The 17,843-nt window shown below is 42.4% G+C and overlaps 1 gene segment (V, D, J or C); it reads right to left on the reverse strand.

The window, feature by feature from the left end:
- Window positions 1–7,186: 7,186 nt before the first annotated feature.
- On the reverse strand, window positions 7,187–16,226 carry LOC120225981. The segment is given in 3 exon segments: window positions 7,187–7,299; window positions 15,700–16,017; window positions 16,119–16,226. Coding segments are annotated over 3 exon segments (477 nt in total).
- Between the last annotated feature and the right edge of the window lie 1,617 nt (window positions 16,227–17,843).

Raw genomic sequence — 17,843 nt, forward strand, 5'->3', positions numbered from 1 at the left:
AGTGTGAGACCCTTCCACCATGAGCACTGCAGACCCTCCTGTTCACAGGATGACTCCTCCTGTGTATCTCCCATAGTTGACCCCTTTATTCTGTTCCTTGCTTATAAATCTCCAGGTATATTTCCTGTAGTCATTGGTGACAAGCAATTTTATCTGCTGGCAAGAGTCAGAAGAACTTTTTATTTAATAATTGCGAAAACATAATGAAAGATATTTGGACTCAGAAATACTACTTTCATGAAACTGTGATAAATGTGATCAGTTTCAAACATCCATTAGCTTTTAGAAAAAGGAAATATTAATCCTAGAGACAAGTTGGAGTCTGAAAACTGGAGTCTGAGAATCAGAACATTATGACTTAAACCTAACGAGTTTTCCCAAATTGATAATCAAATTGTTTCCTGTTGGTGATGCACTTCTTTATTTTAATTTATTTTATTTTTTATTTACTTTTATGTATTTTAATTTCTTTTACAAATAGTTTATTGTCAAGTTGGTTTCCACATAACACCCAGTGCTCAGCCCCACAAGTGCCCTCCTCCATGCCCATCTCCCCCCATCCCCCCCACAGCCATCAGTCCTCAGTTCTCAGTATTCAAGGGTCTCTCATGGTTTGCCTCTCTCCCTCTTCGCCACTATTTCCCCCCAACTTCTCCCCCATGGTCCTCCGTTAAGTTCCTCATAATCCTCCTATACGTGCAAAAATATGATATTTGTCGTTCTCTGCCTGAGTTATTTTTATTTTTTTAACTTTATTGTCAAGTTAGTTTCCATTTAATACTCAGTGCTCATCCCCACAAATGCCCTCCTCCATGCCCATTACACCGCTCCCCTCCTCCCAACCCCATCAGCCCTCAGTTTGTTCTTGGCATTCAAGAGTCTATCATGGTTTGTCTCCCTCCCTCTTCCCCATTTTTCCCCCTTCTTCTCCCCCGTGATACTCTGTTAAGTTCCTTTTATCTGCCTATACGTGAAAACATGTAGTATTTGTCCTTCTCTGCCTCACTTATTTTGCACAGCATAACACCCTCAAGGTCCATCCATGTTGCTACACGTGGCCAGATTTCATTCGTTCTCATTGCCACGTAGTATTCCATTGTAGAGATAAACCACATCTTTTTTTTTTTTTACAAATAGTTTATTGTCAAGTTGGTTTCCATATAACAACGAGTGATCATCCCCACAAGTGCCCTCCACTATGTCCATCTCCCCCTCCCTCCCCACACCCATCAATCCTCAGTTTGTTCTCAGCATTTAAGAGTCTCTCATGGTTTGTCTCTCTCTCTCTCCCCCACTATTTCCCCCCTTCTTCTCCCCCACAGTCCTCCATTAAGTTCCTCCTAATCCTCCTATACGTGCAAACATATGGTATCTGTCCTTCTCTGCCTTACTTATTTTGCTCAGCATAACACCCTCAAGGTCCATCCATGTTGCTACACATGGCCAGATTTCATTCTTTCTCATTGCCATGTAATATTCCATCGTATAGATGAACCACATCTTCTTGATCCATTCGTCCATTGATGGACACTTAGGCTCTTTCCATGTTTTGACTATTTTTGAGAATGCTGCTATGAACATTGGGGTACATGTGCCCATATGTATCAGCACTCTTATATCCCTTGGGTAAATTCCTAGCAGTGCTATTGCTGGGTCATAGGGGAGTTCTATTGTTCATTTTTTTTTAATGAAAAACCACACTGTTTTCCAGATGAGCTGCACCAGTTTACATTCCCACCAACAGTGGAGGAGGTTGCGCATTTCTCCACATCCTCGCCAGCATCTAGAGTCCTCTGATTTGCTCATTTTAGCCACTCTGACTGGCGTGAGGTGGCATCTCAGTGTGGTTTTGATTTCTACTTCCCTGATGAGGAAGGATGCTGAGCATCGTTTCATGTGTCTGTTGGCCATCTGGATGTCCTCTTTGGAGAAGTGTCTGTTCATATCTTCTGCCCATTTCTTCACTGGATTGTTTGTTTTTTGGGTGTGGAGTTTGGTGAGTTCCTTATAGATTTTGGATATTAACCCTTTATTTGATATGTCATTTGCAACTATCTTTTCCCATTCCGGCGGTTGCCTATTAGATTTATGGATTGTATCCTTTGCCGTGCAGAAAGTTTTAATCTTGATGAGGTCCCAATAGTTCATTTTTGTTCTTGTTTCCCTTGCTTTTGGGGATGTGTCAAGTTAGAAATTGCTGCGGTTGAGGTCAAGGAGATTGTTTCCTGCTTTCTCCTTTAGGGTTTTGATGGTTTCCTGTCTCACATTCAGGTCCTTTATCCATTTTGAGTTTATTCTTGTGTATGGTGTGGGAAAATGATCTAGTTTCATTCTTCTGCATGTTACTGTCCAGTTCTCCCAGCAACATCAGTTAAAGAGGCTTAAGAAAGTCAGGATAGAAGAAACTTACTTAAACATCATAAAAGCAATTATGAGAAGCCCTCAGCTAACATCATCCTCAATGGGGAAAAACTGAGAGCTTTCCCCCTGAGATCAGGAACAAGACAGTGATGTCCACTCTCACTACTGTTGTTTAATATAGTGCTGGACATCCCACAATCAGCCATCAGATAATAAAAGGAAATAAAGTGCATCAGAATTGCAAAGAAACAGTCAAACTTTCACTTTTTGCAGACAAAGCAATACTCCACATAGAAAACCCGAGAGATTCCACCAGACGCCTGCTAGAACTAATCCAAGAATTCAGCAAAGTTGCAGGGTACAAAATCAATGTACAGAAATCGGTTGCATTTTTATCCACCAACAATGAAGAAAAAGAAAGAGAAATCAAGAAGCTGTTCCCATTCACAATTGAAGAAAAAACATAAAATAGCTAGGAATAAACCTAACCAAGGATATAAGAAATCTGTATGATGAAACCGATAGAAAACTTATGAAGAAAATTGAAGAAGACACAAAGAAATGGGAAAACATTCCATGCTCATGGATTAGAAGAATAAATATAGTTAAAATGTCATTACTACCCAAAACAATGTACACATTCAATGCAATCCCAATCAAGATTGCACGAGCATACTTCTCAAAACTAGAACAAACTATTCTAAAATTTGTATGGAGCCACAAAAGACCCCGAATAGCCAAAGTAATACTGAACAATAAAACCAAAACGGGAGGTATCACCATCCCAGACTTGAGCCTCTACTACAAAGCTGTCATCATCAAGATAGTATTTTATTGGCACATAAACAGACACATAGATCAATGGAATTGAATTGAGAACTCAGAATTGGACCCCAAAGTATACAGCCAACTAATCTTTGACAAAGCAGAAAAAGGTATCCAAATGTTCATACTGTTTTGAGTTATTTTTTAGCTCTCACTTATTCCTGGAATTTTTTTTTTTGAGGAGAATTCTTCCATTTCTTCATTTTGCCTAGTTTTCTGTCCCTTGTGTTTTAAAAGCTTGTTATGTGCTCTACATCTTTGAGCACTTCTATATCCAAAAGGGATCATACACTGCCCAGGGCCTCGCCATTCATGACGTGTTTTTTGTAGAGTGTTACTTGCTCTTTGTTGTTGTGACTTTGGTTACTTTTTCTCCCTACCTGTATTAATGTTTTGAACCTTCCACTCGGTGTGCTTTTATTTCTTCCTTGAAGTAGCCCTGGAAAAAACAAACAAACATACAAAGGAACAAAGAAACAAAAAGCTAACAAAAAAAAAACACAAGTGTACCCACAAAAACAAAACCCAGAAACAAAACAAAAAAACAATCCGAAACACCAGCTGCGGATAAACAAAAGGATGGAGGTGATGCTGATGGTAGAGGATTTATTCCATACATAGAGTTAAATGATAGGTGTAGGGAAAAAGAAAAGAAATTAAAAATTGAGCAGACAAAGAAACTATACAGCTTAATCCAGAAAGAGAGAAAGGAAGATAACAAAGGAGATCGGAAAATAAAATAAAATAAATAAAATAAAATAAAATACATCAGACAAAGACACTATATGACAATCAGAGAGAGAGAAAGGAAGATAAAAAAGGATGTATAGAAAATCTATCAAGGGAATAGATTAAATATGTCTGCTTAAGAAACCAACAACCAGAGTAACCAAAGGAGGAGGAACTGTTTAGTTTTTCAGTCAATCTGGCTCTTGTAGATATGTAGTTACTAGGTGTGAAAGGGTGTGATTTGGTGTAGGCGGGTCCTGACTCCACTGTGGGCCTGTTGTCTTTTCCATGAAGCCCCACCTTGTTGGCAATGGGGAGAAAAATGGTGACACCCCAGTCTCTCGTCCATGGACCAGGTGTCCCAAACCACTCTGTTCAAGCCGTCCTCACTGTGCCATGGGCGCAAACGAGGTGGTTTCTCCCACTCCACCGACTCCCTTGCCTCCTTCCCCCTTGACTGCATTTAAACCCTGGTGTCTTAAAGATTTCCACTCCGTGTCCCGTTTCTGGAGAAGAGCTGCCCCGCCGCCTCACTGCGCTGTGCCTGCGGTTTGTCTTGCTCAGCGAACTCACATGCCACCTTGGCACTCAGCTAGGACTTAATCCCCTATGTCTTTAAGGTTTCCACTCTGTGTACCTCGGTTTCAGGGAAGTGCTGCTCCTTCGAGAGGATCCATATCTTTTCACAGCCTTCCAGGGAGAAGATTGCTCTCTCCCACTGCGGACTGTGCCATTGAACTAGTTGCTGACCCTGGGGCTGTCTCCTCTCCTACACAGATGCTCAAACAGGCAATCCAGTCCCAGTCTGGAGAAAGCCCAGCAGTTAGAGATTGAATCTTTCTCCACCCTGGTCCTTGGTTTTTCTCTTGTCCATATACTGTCATAGGCTTCCCCAGACCCTCTTACTCTTCCCTTTGTCTCTCCAAAGAAGGGGATCCCTCTTCTCCATTCGTTCTATCTCTCAAAGTTCACAACTATGGACCTATGGCCAGTCTGGTGGTCCCAGTGGGTCCCTGAAGTATGTCTGTCATTTTGCCCCCTAGAATCTTGGAGTTCAAAGTCTTTTGGCCTCGGGGCGCCAGGGTGGCTTAGTCGGTTAAGCGTCCGACTTTTGCTTAGGTCATGATCTCGCGGTTCGTGGGTTCGAGCCCTGCGTTGGGCTCTGTGCTAACTGCCAGCTCAGAGCCTGGAGCCTGTTTCAGAGTCTGTGACTCCCTCTCTCTCTGACCCTCCCCTGCTCACGCTGTCCCTGTCTCTCCTAGAAATAAATAAAAAAAATATTTAAAAAAAAGTCCTTTGGCCTCAACACTGCTTAGTATGAGAGATGAGGGCACTTAGGATTTCCCTACTTATCCACCACGTTGGCCTCTCCTCCTCTTACACTTTAATAAAAGCAGTTTTAAAAGGCTGTTTGCATGTTCTACGATGGCTTGACCTTGTGGGTTATGAGGCCGAATGACAGATATTCCATTGTTCTAAGAAGGATTGTAGCTGTTGTGAGGAGGAAGCTGGGAAACTATCAGTTATTAATTTATTTTTCTGATGCCCTCATTACTGTGAAACATTCAAGTAAGTGGGGGTATAACATATAAAGTGCATCCTCCCCTTTCGGCAGAGACCCATACTTATCCAGAAAAGGTGTCCACAGACACATGCGTCCAATAGCATTTACCAAAGATGATACATTCCTGACTTCCATGTGCCATAATTGATTGGTTTCGAAGACCCAAGGATTTATCCCATGGGTCAGATAGGTAGGGGAACATTATTGTCATTCTAGGCAGGTATGAATGACATAGTTTGCCTGAGAGAGAGGAATAGAAATTTGTTTGGATAGAGAGCATGCAACTTGGTGGAAAAGGAATGAGAAGTGACAGTGACAAGAAAAGTGATCCTAGTAATAAGGAGTCAGTTAGGTCACTTCCTCATGTAAGGGGTTCTGGTAAATGAGAATGATTTAGAATATGAAATATGAAAATGACACGATGAGTTGTTAGTGAAAGTGCTTGGGCTTCTAGAAACATATTGAGCAAAGTTTGCAATTAGTATTGAGAGGGACACAGAAATAGTCATTAAATAATTGAGCAAAATATTGGGTATTGGTAATCAAATTAACTGGGCGATTAAAAAATGTTTGATGGTTCATATACCAGTGGTTAGGTAAGCCCTCTGGGGAGAAGTAGTGAGAGCAGTGTAAGAGTGTTTCCAGGTTGCATTTTTTTGCCCATGTAAGGACAACTTGGGAGGTTTTTTGTTTGTTTGTTTGTTTGTTTTGAGCCATCAATAAAAACAGTAAGAGCACTGGGAGTTGATTGTTTTGAAGCCAAAGGCATAGCAGATAAATTAAGTAATTGAAGGCCCTGGATCTTCTTATATTCTGGGAGAGAATAAAGAAGGTCACGTGTGTGAACTGCTATAGTGATTTGAAAAGGTTCTCCATGAGTCCAAAGATATTTTATATCATCTTTACTAATCCCTAGAAAAATAGATACAGAGTCAGTTCTTGTAAATTGAATAATCCAATTGCAGCCTTCTTGAATTAATTGCAATCAAAGTGACAAAGAAGGAGAATCTGGATGTTTCGGTTGGGAGGATAAAAATAACATTCAATGATTACACATTTATTTGATAGGCAAAACTTGACAGATAACTCTAGTGGAAGAATGGGTTGTGCTTAAAATTTAAAAAATGAAAGGAAATTGGGATTCCTCTTGATCAATAAAGGTAATGGAGGCCCAATGCGTTATGAGATGCAATTCCTCTAGAGCTTTTAGTCTGTCATGGCTCAGAGAGCGGGGCTGGGGTCCCTTTTTGACCGATTATACAGTGAAGTAAGCTGATATGTCAGGATTCCTAAAGTGGGTCTGTAAGCTGATATTTGGGACCAATTAATATGTCCCAAGTATTGCTATAGCAAACTAAGGATTAAAGGGTTACAGAAATGAATTTCTATATGTTGTGGAGTGACATAGTTTTGTAATAGTTTATATGGTAAATATTTCCATTGTGTTGACTTTTGAACGTTTTCAGGATCGATGAGGAGGCCGACGGAAGTGACTGGTTGAATAAAAATTGTAAAGGATCTGCAGGTATATTTTACTGGGGAGCTGCTATTAAGATACCATCCGTATAGTGATAAATGAGAACTTGAGGACACTTTTCTCTAGTGGGTAATAGAGCTGTATTAACAAAGTATTGACCCATATCTGGGCTGTTCTTCATACCTCGTGGCAGGAATTTCCAGTGAAACCTCTGTCTGGGTTGATGATTGTTAATAGTAAGGAGAATGAAAGTGAAATTTTCTTTGTCTTCTGGCTGTAATGGAAATGTAAGAACAACAAGTTTTTAAATCAATAATAATGTTAAAGTCTTGAGGAATTAAAGCTGGGTTAGGAAGTCCAAATTGTAATTGTCCCATTGGGATCATATGGACATTAACAGCTCTTAAGTCATGGAGGAGCCTCCATGTATCTGACTTCTTTGGAATGCATAAAACAGGACTGTGCCAAGGACTAGTTGAAGGTTTAATATGTCCCAGATTGAGTTGTTCTTTAATTAGTATTTGAATTTGTTTTACGTTTTCCCCTTTTAAAGACAGTCCCAGCAGCACTTATGACCCTACGGTCCACGGACTCAAGGGCACATCACTCATCTCTCTGTGACATTGTATGTGGAAGAGCCATGCATGTAGAAATATTTCCTCCAATTATAGGCTCTGCCCTATGGCATTCAGATGTGGGGACATTTTCAAAACGACTCATGAATCATATTCACTCCTGTCACTTACAGGGTAAGGCTGCCTTTCCTTTGATTTTCTCCTATTAAATTCAATATTTTGGAAAAAATGTGAGAGAAAAAAAAACTGTCTTTGGGCTCACTGAAGGAACTTATCAGGTACTTTTCATTACAAATATAGCAAGGAAATGCCAGAGTGTCAGTACTTGGTTTCTGTGTCACTAACGTGTTAGTCTGCTCTGGATGCTGTAACAGTGTTTACAGACTTGGTGGATTTAAACCACAGACACTCATTTCTTATTGTTCTGGAGTCTGGGAAGTCCAAGGTCAAGAGACAGGCAGATTTGGTGCCTGGAGATCACTCATGTCCTTGACCATCCATTCTGTCACCTCGCATGGGGCCATGGAACAGGGGACTTTCCCTGTCCTGGTGTATAAGGTAACTAATCCCATCATGAGGGGGCAGCCCTTTCATGACCTATGTGTTTTTGAAAGGCCCTGTCTCCTCCTACTATCACATTGGCATTAGGTTTTCTAATGGGGATGGTAGAGGACACACACATTGAGCTGATACCGGCAACTGAATGATCAATTAGTTATTCTGTGCAGTTGGAAGGCTCCTGCAATCAAGAAGCACAAACTGGATACTCGTGGATCCTGTTGAAGCTTCTGGTCTTTATGAGCACACAGTGAACACAAGGTCTTCAGAGCAATCCGCTGACCTTGGGGAGTGGACAGCTTCCAGGATAGACACTGAGTAAGTCCTCTGTCCACTTCTAATATCTTTGTTATTGTGGGCTTACATATACACATTCTCATTTTCTAGGGATGCGGATAGGCTTCTACATTCTCCTTCACTCATTTTGTAGTTGTTACCAGAAATTAGACATCAGATTATGTCTTCTGATGTTTCTTTATTGACACCATAAGTCTCATTCCTGCCTCTGCTCCTGCCCCACTCATGGGACATCTCATAAGAAAGCATCGTTCTTTGCTTTTTTTTTTTTTTTTCTTAATAGTTTATTGTCAAGATGGTTTCTATATAACACCCAGTGGTCAGTCCCAGAAGTGCCCTCCATTTTGATGGTGGAAGAGAACTTACTGTGTTTCTACAGACACTGACAAACAAAGAAATCCCAGATTTACTGTCCTTATTTGGATTTATGAAAGCATTTCTGTCATGCCATTTGGCATTGGTGAGGATCAACACACACCTCAATGAAGGAGGTGATCAAGAAGAAAAAGGATAAAAATAGTGAAGGAGATGGAGGAAGCCAAACCATGAGAGACTTTTGATGCTGAGAACAAACTGAGGGCTGATGGGGGTGGATGGGAGGGGAAGGGGTGACGAGCATGGAGGAGGGCACTTGTGGAGATTAGCACTGGGTGTTATATGGAAACCAACTTGACATAGACTAATTACAAAATAAAAAAAAATATCTCCCTGATGAGGAGGCCTGCTGAGCACTCTAGATGCTGGGAACGCTGTGGAGAAATCACACCCTCTTACACTGTTGGTGGGAATGTAAACTGGTGTGCAGCCCCTTTGGAAAACATGTGGAGGTTCCTAAAAAAAAAAAAGAACTATAGAACTCCCCTATAACCCAGCAATAGCACTGATAGGAATTTACCCAAGGGATACAGGAGTGCTGAGGCATAGGGGAACATCTAACCCAATGTTCATAGCAGCATTCTCAACAATAACCAAAACATGGAAAAAGCCTAAGTGTCCATCAAATGAAGAATGGATGGAGAAGATGTGGTTTATCTATACGATGGAATACTACATGGCAATAGGAAAGAATGAAATCTGGCCATGTGTAGCAACATGGATGGACCTTGAGGGTGTTATTCTTTTTTTTTTATGTTTTATTTATTTCTAGGAGAGAGAGAAACAGCGTGAGCAGGGGAGGGTCAGAGAGAGAGGGAGTCACAGACCGAAAGAGGCTCCAGGCTCTGAGCTGGCAGTCAGCACAGAGCCCGACACGGGGCTCGAACCCACGAACCGCGAGATCATGACCTAAGCGAAAGTCGGATGCTTAACCGACTAAGCCACCCAGGCGCCCCATTGAGGGTGTTATTCTGAGCGAAATAAGTCAGGCAGAGAAGGACAAATATCATATGTTTGCACGTATAGGAGGATTAGGAGGAACTTAACGGAGGATCGTGAGGGAGAAGACTGGGGGGAATAAGGGGGATAGGGAGGGAGGGAAACCATGAGAGATTCTTGAATGCTGAGAACAAACTGAGGACTGATAGGGTGGGGGGGAGGGGGGAGATGGTCATGGGGGAGGACACTTGTGGGGATGAGCACTGGGAGTTATATGGAAACGAACTTGACAATATACCATTAAAAATAAAAATAAAAAATAAATAAAAAACATGTTATATTTCTTGTTATTTATGTGTCTTTTCATCTGGTTCTACAATTACACCAGTTGGGTGGGGTCTCTTCCTTTGAGAGGTGTTGCCTGAAATAGATATTATGAGACTGTATCCACACAATGATCCCCAGCACTGGGGTCATTCTTCCCCTGCTTTTGCTTATAATGTCTAGGTTGCTTGGTGTCCAGCATGCAGTTTATGATGCTGTTCATAGCTCATATACTGGGCTTTGTGGTGCTGGGTTGTTGAGTACAATGGATACTTCTTACAGATTAGTGGACTTACATCAGAATACCTATAATTAATTGTCATTTAGGGAAATGATTAGGCAAGTGCATGTGACATTCTGCCTTATGTGCATGTAAATGTACTTTTCTCCTATTATAAGTAATGTTACTATTCATAGATTTATGAGGTAGAAACAAACCATGTTCTGGAGAGACTCCACTAGGGAAATATAATTATGAAGAGGAAGCTCCAAACGTTTACAGGAAGCATGGATTTAACTTCCACTAGCATCTGCTCCCGGGGTGGAAAGAGTATTGTTGGTCTTGACTACACTCTGCTGCCCTGAGCAACCCCTCGTGACCTGAGAGTCCCCTGGTGAACTGAGCTCCCCCACAGCACAGCACAGCCCCTCTTGTGTCCCTGCAGGGAGGACGTGTCTGTGCTCACACGGTGGTCCCTCACTTTGTCCTTCGGAAAGTAATAGATGGCCATGTCCTCGGCTCTCAGGTTGTTCATCTGCAGATACAGTGTATTCTTGATGTGGTCTCTGGAAATGGTGAATCATCCCTTTACAGAGCCTGGGTAGTATGTGTTACTTTCATCAGTATTAATAATATATGCGACCACTGCAGCTTCTTCCCTGGAGCCTTGCTGACCCAGTGCATGTCATTGCTACTGAAGGTGAATCCAGAGGTTGCACAGGAAAGTCTCAGGGAAACCCCAGGCTTCACCACGTCTCCCCAGACTACACCAGGTGACTGTCACACTGGACACATTCAGACACACGACATCCTGGTGAGGAAACTGTCACACATCCACGGTTTCTCATTCATATCCACTCACATCCTTGGTGTCTCTTGTTCACCATGTATTATGTTTTAAAAGAACACCAAGTAAAATCCAGTCAAGCATAAATCAATCGTGAGATGTCTGTTCTGTCCTGATTACGGTATGGGAACACCTGGGAATCCCAGGGCTGGGGCTCCTCTCCCAGCTGCAGGATTGAAAGTTGGCTGGTTTATACAGCAGAGGGAAGGCCCTATTTGCATGTACTTGACAATATAACTAATACTCGAAATAGAATCCTTAGATGGGCAGTGAACCAGAGCAAGTGTGAGGAATCTGGAATCGTTTGGTACCATGATATATTTCAGAAAATGGTGATGAATCTTGTGATTTTTTTGCTGTGGTGAATATTAAATCCCATTACATTCCTTATTTTCTCATATGTACCCAAACATGTAAGGTAGGACTCAATTTACCACCATTGTAGAGGTGAACAGATACACACTGCAGCAGAGAAGGAGTGTGTGAGTGTCCCACAGATCAGGTGAGAGCAGCCTCGATTCTGGACTGTGCTCCCCACCATGGGACCCACTTCTCTCTGGAACCAATAGCAGGAGAGATTGGGCATACCCAGTGAGGTTCGCAGGTTCCTGACCTTCTAGAAATCCCAGTGGAGTGACTGTAGTGTAAAGATCTTTTCTGTCACAGGGAATTGAAGATATTGAGAAACCTTGAGACAGATTCACAGAACTGATGGAGATGCTAGGGATTTCCAACAACCACAAGGGACCATGTACATATGATGTGTCAATAGACGTGAATGGATCGCTCAATAGAGCAAAAAATCCTTGATTGAATGATGTGGAACACCAGTCAGTGGAGGATGGAGGTAACCCTACTTACTGGACTCTGGGTTGTAAGACCAGAACTCATGGCCGCCCTCAAATATGACTTGATGTGCTCAAGCGACAAGGCACAGGAGGCTCCTAACCTGACTTATCAGGAGAAGTTCCTGCCATTTTTGTGGTGCCCTCACGCCTTTCAGGCCAGCAATAATCCCTCTTGATTGTGGCCAATAATTCTTTTAATATATTGTTGGATTTGATTTGTTACTATTTTTTGAGAATTGTTACATCCATTTTCATCAGGGGTATTGGCCTATAATTCCTTTTTTAGTGGGGTCTCTGCCTGGTTGAGAGTCATGATAATACTGGTCTCATAGAACAAATTTGGAATTTTTCTTTCCATTTGAATTTTTGAAACAGTTTGAAAAGAATAGGTATTAACTATTCTTTAAATATTTGGTAAACTTACCTTGTGAAGCCATTTATCTGGCTTTGGTCTTTTGTTTCTTGGGAGATTTTTATTTTTATTTTTTTTTCTAAATAGTTATTTTTTATTTTTATTTTTTTTTAATTTTTAAATGGTTCATTGTCACGTTGGTTTCCATATAGCACCGAGTGCTAATCCCCACAAGTGCCCTCCTCCATGCACATCTCCCCCCTCACCCCCCCAAACCCATCAGTCCTCAGAGTGTTCTCATGATTCAATAGTCTCTCACGGTTTGCCTCCTTCCCTCTCCCCAACTATTTTTACCCTTCTTCTCCCTCATGGTCCTGTGTTAGCTTCCTCCAAATCCACTTATATGTGCAAAGATATGGTTTCTGTCCTTCTCTGCCTAATTTATTCGTTCAGCATAACACTCTCTAGTTCCATCCATGTTGCTACAAATGGCAAGATTTCATTGTTTCTCACTGCCATGTAGTATTCCATTGTATAAATATACCACATTTTTCGATCCATTCATCAGCGGATGGACACTTAGGCTCTTTCCATGTTTTGGGTATTGTTGAGAGTGCTATTATGAACTATAGGAAACTTATGAAGGAAATTGAGGAAGACAGAAGGAAATGGAAAAAGATTCCATGCTCATGGGTTGAAGAATAAATACTGTTAAAATGTCATTAGTACCCAAAGCAGTCTACCCATTCAATGCAATCCCAATCATAATTACACCAGCATTCTTCTCAAAACTAGAACAAATTATCCTAAAATCTGTATGGAGCCACAAAAGACCCCGAATACAACAAAACGGAAGGCACCACCATCCCAGAGTTTAGCCTCTACTACAAAGCTATAGTCATCAAGAGAGTATGGTATTGGCACAAAAACAGATACAGAGACCAATGGAATGGAATAGAGAACTCAGAATTGGATCCACAAATGTATGGCAAACTAATCTTTGACAAAGCGTGGAAGAGCCTCCAATGGAAAAAAAGACAGCCTCTTTTACAGACGGTGCTGGGAGAACTGGACAGCAGCATGCAGAAGAATGAACCTAGATCATTTTCTCACACCATACACAAAAATAAACTCAAAATGGATAAAGGACCTGAATGTGAGACAGGAAACCATCAAAACCCTAGAAGAGAAAGCAGGAAAAAACCTTGTCCTCAACTACAGCAATTTTTAAAAAGTGTTTATGTCAAGTTGGTTTCCATATAACACCCAGTGCTCATCCCCACTAGTTCCCTCCTCCATGCCCATCAAACACCATCCTCTCCCCACCCACCTCCATAAGCCTTCAAGTTGTTTTTGGCATTCATGAGTCTCTCATGGTTTGCCTCCCTCCCTCTCCCCGACTATTTTCCCCCTTCTTCTCCCCTAGAGTCGTCTTTTAATAGAATCCACTGTACAAATGTCTTACAACAACATAACTGAGCATAACCTGCTCACTATGCACAGCAAAACTGGAGACAAGAGTTCCAAAAACTGAATTCAATGAAAAATACCTGATGTCGACTGCTGTTGGTGAGAATTTAGTGGTAACGCAGGGAAATGAGAGACTGCGAGAGTCTGTACACCTGAGACTCCTTCTCCAGGTTCACCTGGGTGAGTCCACACAACCTGAGCACAGTCACAAGGAAGCAGGTGTGTTATATTAGTAACAGATTTACCCATCCGGGAATGTCTGAGATACACACACACAGAATGACTGACAACAGAAGAAGAACCCAAATTGGATGTGCTTCTCTTGAGAACGACCCTCCCAAAGAGCTTCATGCTCAGGGTGACGGTGGTCCTGACCTCCTGTATCCCTGGGGTACAATTTCACCAAAGGGACCAAGGTATGATTTCAGGTGCACCCTCTTGGGATGTCACCAAAATGTATGGACGCCGAGAGTAGAAGGGCACTTCCTGTGTCTCCTCTGAGGTTGGGGTCAGTGCTGGTTTCACGCAGGACAGCGCATTCCCTGTCCATCAGAGCCTCACGTCCCTCATGTCACCGCACCCCGCTTCCTGGACAGAGAGGAAATAACGAGGCACAAGAAGAAACGCAGAGGATTTACCCAGGTTTGTGTTGTAAACACATCTTTGCCCCGTATTGAACAATGTCCTGTTTTTCTGTTACATGTTAATAGGTAGTTGTTGTGTGTGAATTCATGAGGGTGAAGTATGTTATATTCCATTTCAACATCTCAAGTAGTGCATACGAGGTTGTGGTCCAAGAGAGCAGGGAAGGTATTGCAGGAGAAATGACAAAGGATCATCTCTCAAAGCAGATGGTGGATCACTGTGTGTGTGGGGACTTTTTGGAAAATACCTCCTAAGGAATCAAGATGCAGGTGCACAAGGAGGGTGAGTATCACCATCTATGAAACAAAGGACATTGTATTGTGAGTGCATTCGGGACCCTGGCAAGGAGATATTGTCCTGGAATTTGCATGGACATGATTGAAATCACACCACCCTTATGAGAGCAAGGCAGAGAGACATTCATTGTTCCTCAAGGAAAAACCACTTGATGTCTGTGGTAAGATTCTCCCTGCTGGATTTTGAGGAAATGACATATCATGACCAGAAATTCAAATTGTGCAATTGAGCCTCAGAAGGACACACAGCTCTGATGACATTTTGTGTCAGATCCAGTTTAACTGATTTCACACTTCTGAAATGAAGAAGCCCATGAAAGTTTCATGCTCTCCTATTTCTCTCTTTCTCTCTCCCTCGCTCCACTTGTGTGTGTGTGTGTGTGTGTGTGTGTGTGTGTGTGTGAACTTCAGGTTCCCCATCACACCATGCCCTGGTGTGGGTCCATGTGGTTTCCCATGAGTTCAACTAATACTGGTGCAGTGAACATACTTCCCACAATGAGCCTACCAGGAGTCTGTCTTCTCTAGATGAAGATATTCGGTGCTTCTGCAGCTTCGTGTCCACCATGCACTGTATGCTGCCTCTAGCGAGCTTGCACACTGAGCTGGGCGGGCGTGTAAGAAACAGTGAGTGCAACAGGGAATCTTGTAATGCTTTTTTGATGTTCTTTAAGATATGTGATATAAATTCATTTCTAGTGGGAAGGATTAAGCTAGTGCCAACACCTCTGTCTTCTGTGCATGTTCCTATACGTTTCCTATTTCAAGTATCTCATTCAGAGACTGAAAGTTAAGCACAAAATCATGTGTTCATAAGGGCTCCCTGGGGGAAACTACTCTATGGGGAGGAAGCCCCAGACCCTGACAGGAAACCTGCCTGTAACCTCCATCTGTCCCTGCTCCTGGAATATAAACCAGAAGTGTGCAGAGTGTGCGCCCCCTGGTGGTGCTGATCCCCTTCTCTGGGGAGGTTTGTGTCTGGGCTCACCCTGATGACTCCTCACTGTGTCTCTCGCACAGAAATACGTGGCCATGTCTTCGACTCTCAGGTTGTTCATCTGTAGATCCACTGTGTTCTTGGCGTTGTCTCTGGAGATGGTGAATCGGCCCTTCACGGAGTCTGCATAGCTTGTGCTACTTCCACTACTATAAATGTATGCAACCCACTCCAGCCCCTTCCCTGGAGCCTGGCGGACCCAGTACATTTCGTAGCTACCGATGGTGAATCCGGAGGCTGCACAGGAGAGTCTCAGGGACCCTCCAGGCTTCACCAGGCCTCCCCCGGACTCCACCAGTTGCACCTCACAATGCACACCTGCAGACAGAAGACATCCTGGTCAGGAAACTGTCACACATCTAGTGTTTCTCTCTCATATCCATTCACATACTCAGTGTCTCTTGTTCACCTTGAATTACCTTTTAAAACAGCAACAAGGAAAGCCCAGCGAAGCACAAACTCCATGGTGAGATGTCTGCGTTCTGTCCTGGTCACAGAATGGGAAAACCTAGGGCTCCTGGGCTGGGGCTCCTCTCCCACCTGCAGGGTCAAGGCTGGGCTGGTTTAATCAGCACAGCGAGGGTCTGATTTGCATGTCCTCTGCATATATAAGCAGCTATGTATTCAGTCGTTGCAAAGAGGGCAGTGACCTGAGCAGATGTAAATCTCTTTAATTTGGTGTATTGACAGCTTTTGGAAAAATAAAATTTGTTATTATCATTTTCCAGAGATCACACTTTTTGACCAGATGCGACTTCGGTTTTACATTTGCACACTACTCATAGGGTATAGGTGTTATCATATCCTAGAAGGAGATGTGAACCAACAACCAAATTGTAGAGGCTGGTGAGATGTCCAAGTGCACTTATGTGGAGAGAGTGAGCCCAGGATCTGGGGCGGTTCTCCTCCCTACAGGACCTACGACCTCCCTCAGTCCACCTGCAGGCCTGAGAGGGCGGGCTCCTGAGGAATGTGGAACACTTTCTGTAATGGGTCCATGATGATTTTGCTTGCTCTGGAGTTGACCTTAAATAGAGAGAGAATCAGGGTCAGTGCAGGTGTATTTTTAAGTCTTTAACATGTGACATCACTGTGTCCCTACTGCGTATCTCTGTGTTTATTTCTAAGAGCTTTGATGAATGTACCTGACGTAGAGTGAGGTGCACATGCCGAGTGTGTGATATGATAGAACACTGATGTGAGTCAACATGATCAGACTGAACACATAATTCCCATTAAATCTCTTATAGTTCCCCTGGAAGTCTTCCTTCCTAGTTCCTTTCTTCACCCTGTCCCCACGGAACTATTAATCTGTCTCATGTTTCTCAGGTTTTTTTGAGGTTTAGAGAATGTGTACCTGTGTAATTATATGATATGAACTCTTATTTGTAGGGCTTATTCTGCTCAGCATAAATCCTTGTCAATACAACCATGTTGCAGGTTGTAGCAGGAGCCATTGGATAAAATGGTTTGCGGCTTTGCAAGAATTAATGTCACCAAGTGTTATGTATGAAGTGGCTTCATTTTCTCAGAATTGCTGCCACTGTCTGGTATTTCAATAAATTTTGTTCTCAGCCTTGTTATGTAGATGTGAAATTTAGAGAATTTGTGATTAATATGCTTTCCACAACAACCCACCTGAAGCAGAGGCTTCATTGATATACATCAGTGTAGGAGTTTTTCCTGTTCTGGTAAGTTGTTTTTACTATTATATGTTTATAGAGGCTTAATTTCCAAATTGGGAATTTGGAGATGAGTACTGGGTGGTATGTGGAAACTAATTGGACAATAATCTATTTGTAAAAAAAATAAATAAAAATTAAAAAAATAAATTTTTGGTTAAAACTGAACTTGAGCCTATGTACTTAAAATAATAATAAAGCACTTCCAAAATGCTTTAAAAAATAAAAAAAATAAAAATTAAAAATTGGGAATAGAGGGGCGCCTGGGTGGCTTAGTCGGTTAAGCGTCTGACTTTCGCTTAGGTCATGATCTCGCGGTTTGTGGGTTCGAGCCCCGCGTCGGGCTCTGTGCTGACTGCCAGCTCAGAGCCTGGAGCCTGTTTCAGTCTGTGACTCCCTCTCTCTCTGACCCTCCCCTGCTCATGCTGTCTCTCTCTCTCTCTCTCTCTCTCTCTCTCTCTC

This window comes from Hyaena hyaena, unplaced genomic scaffold (assembly GCF_003009895.1).
Source record: "Hyaena hyaena isolate Hyena2069 unplaced genomic scaffold, ASM300989v1 scaffold_1560, whole genome shotgun sequence".
Lineage (NCBI taxonomy): Eukaryota > Metazoa > Chordata > Mammalia > Carnivora > Hyaenidae > Hyaena > Hyaena hyaena.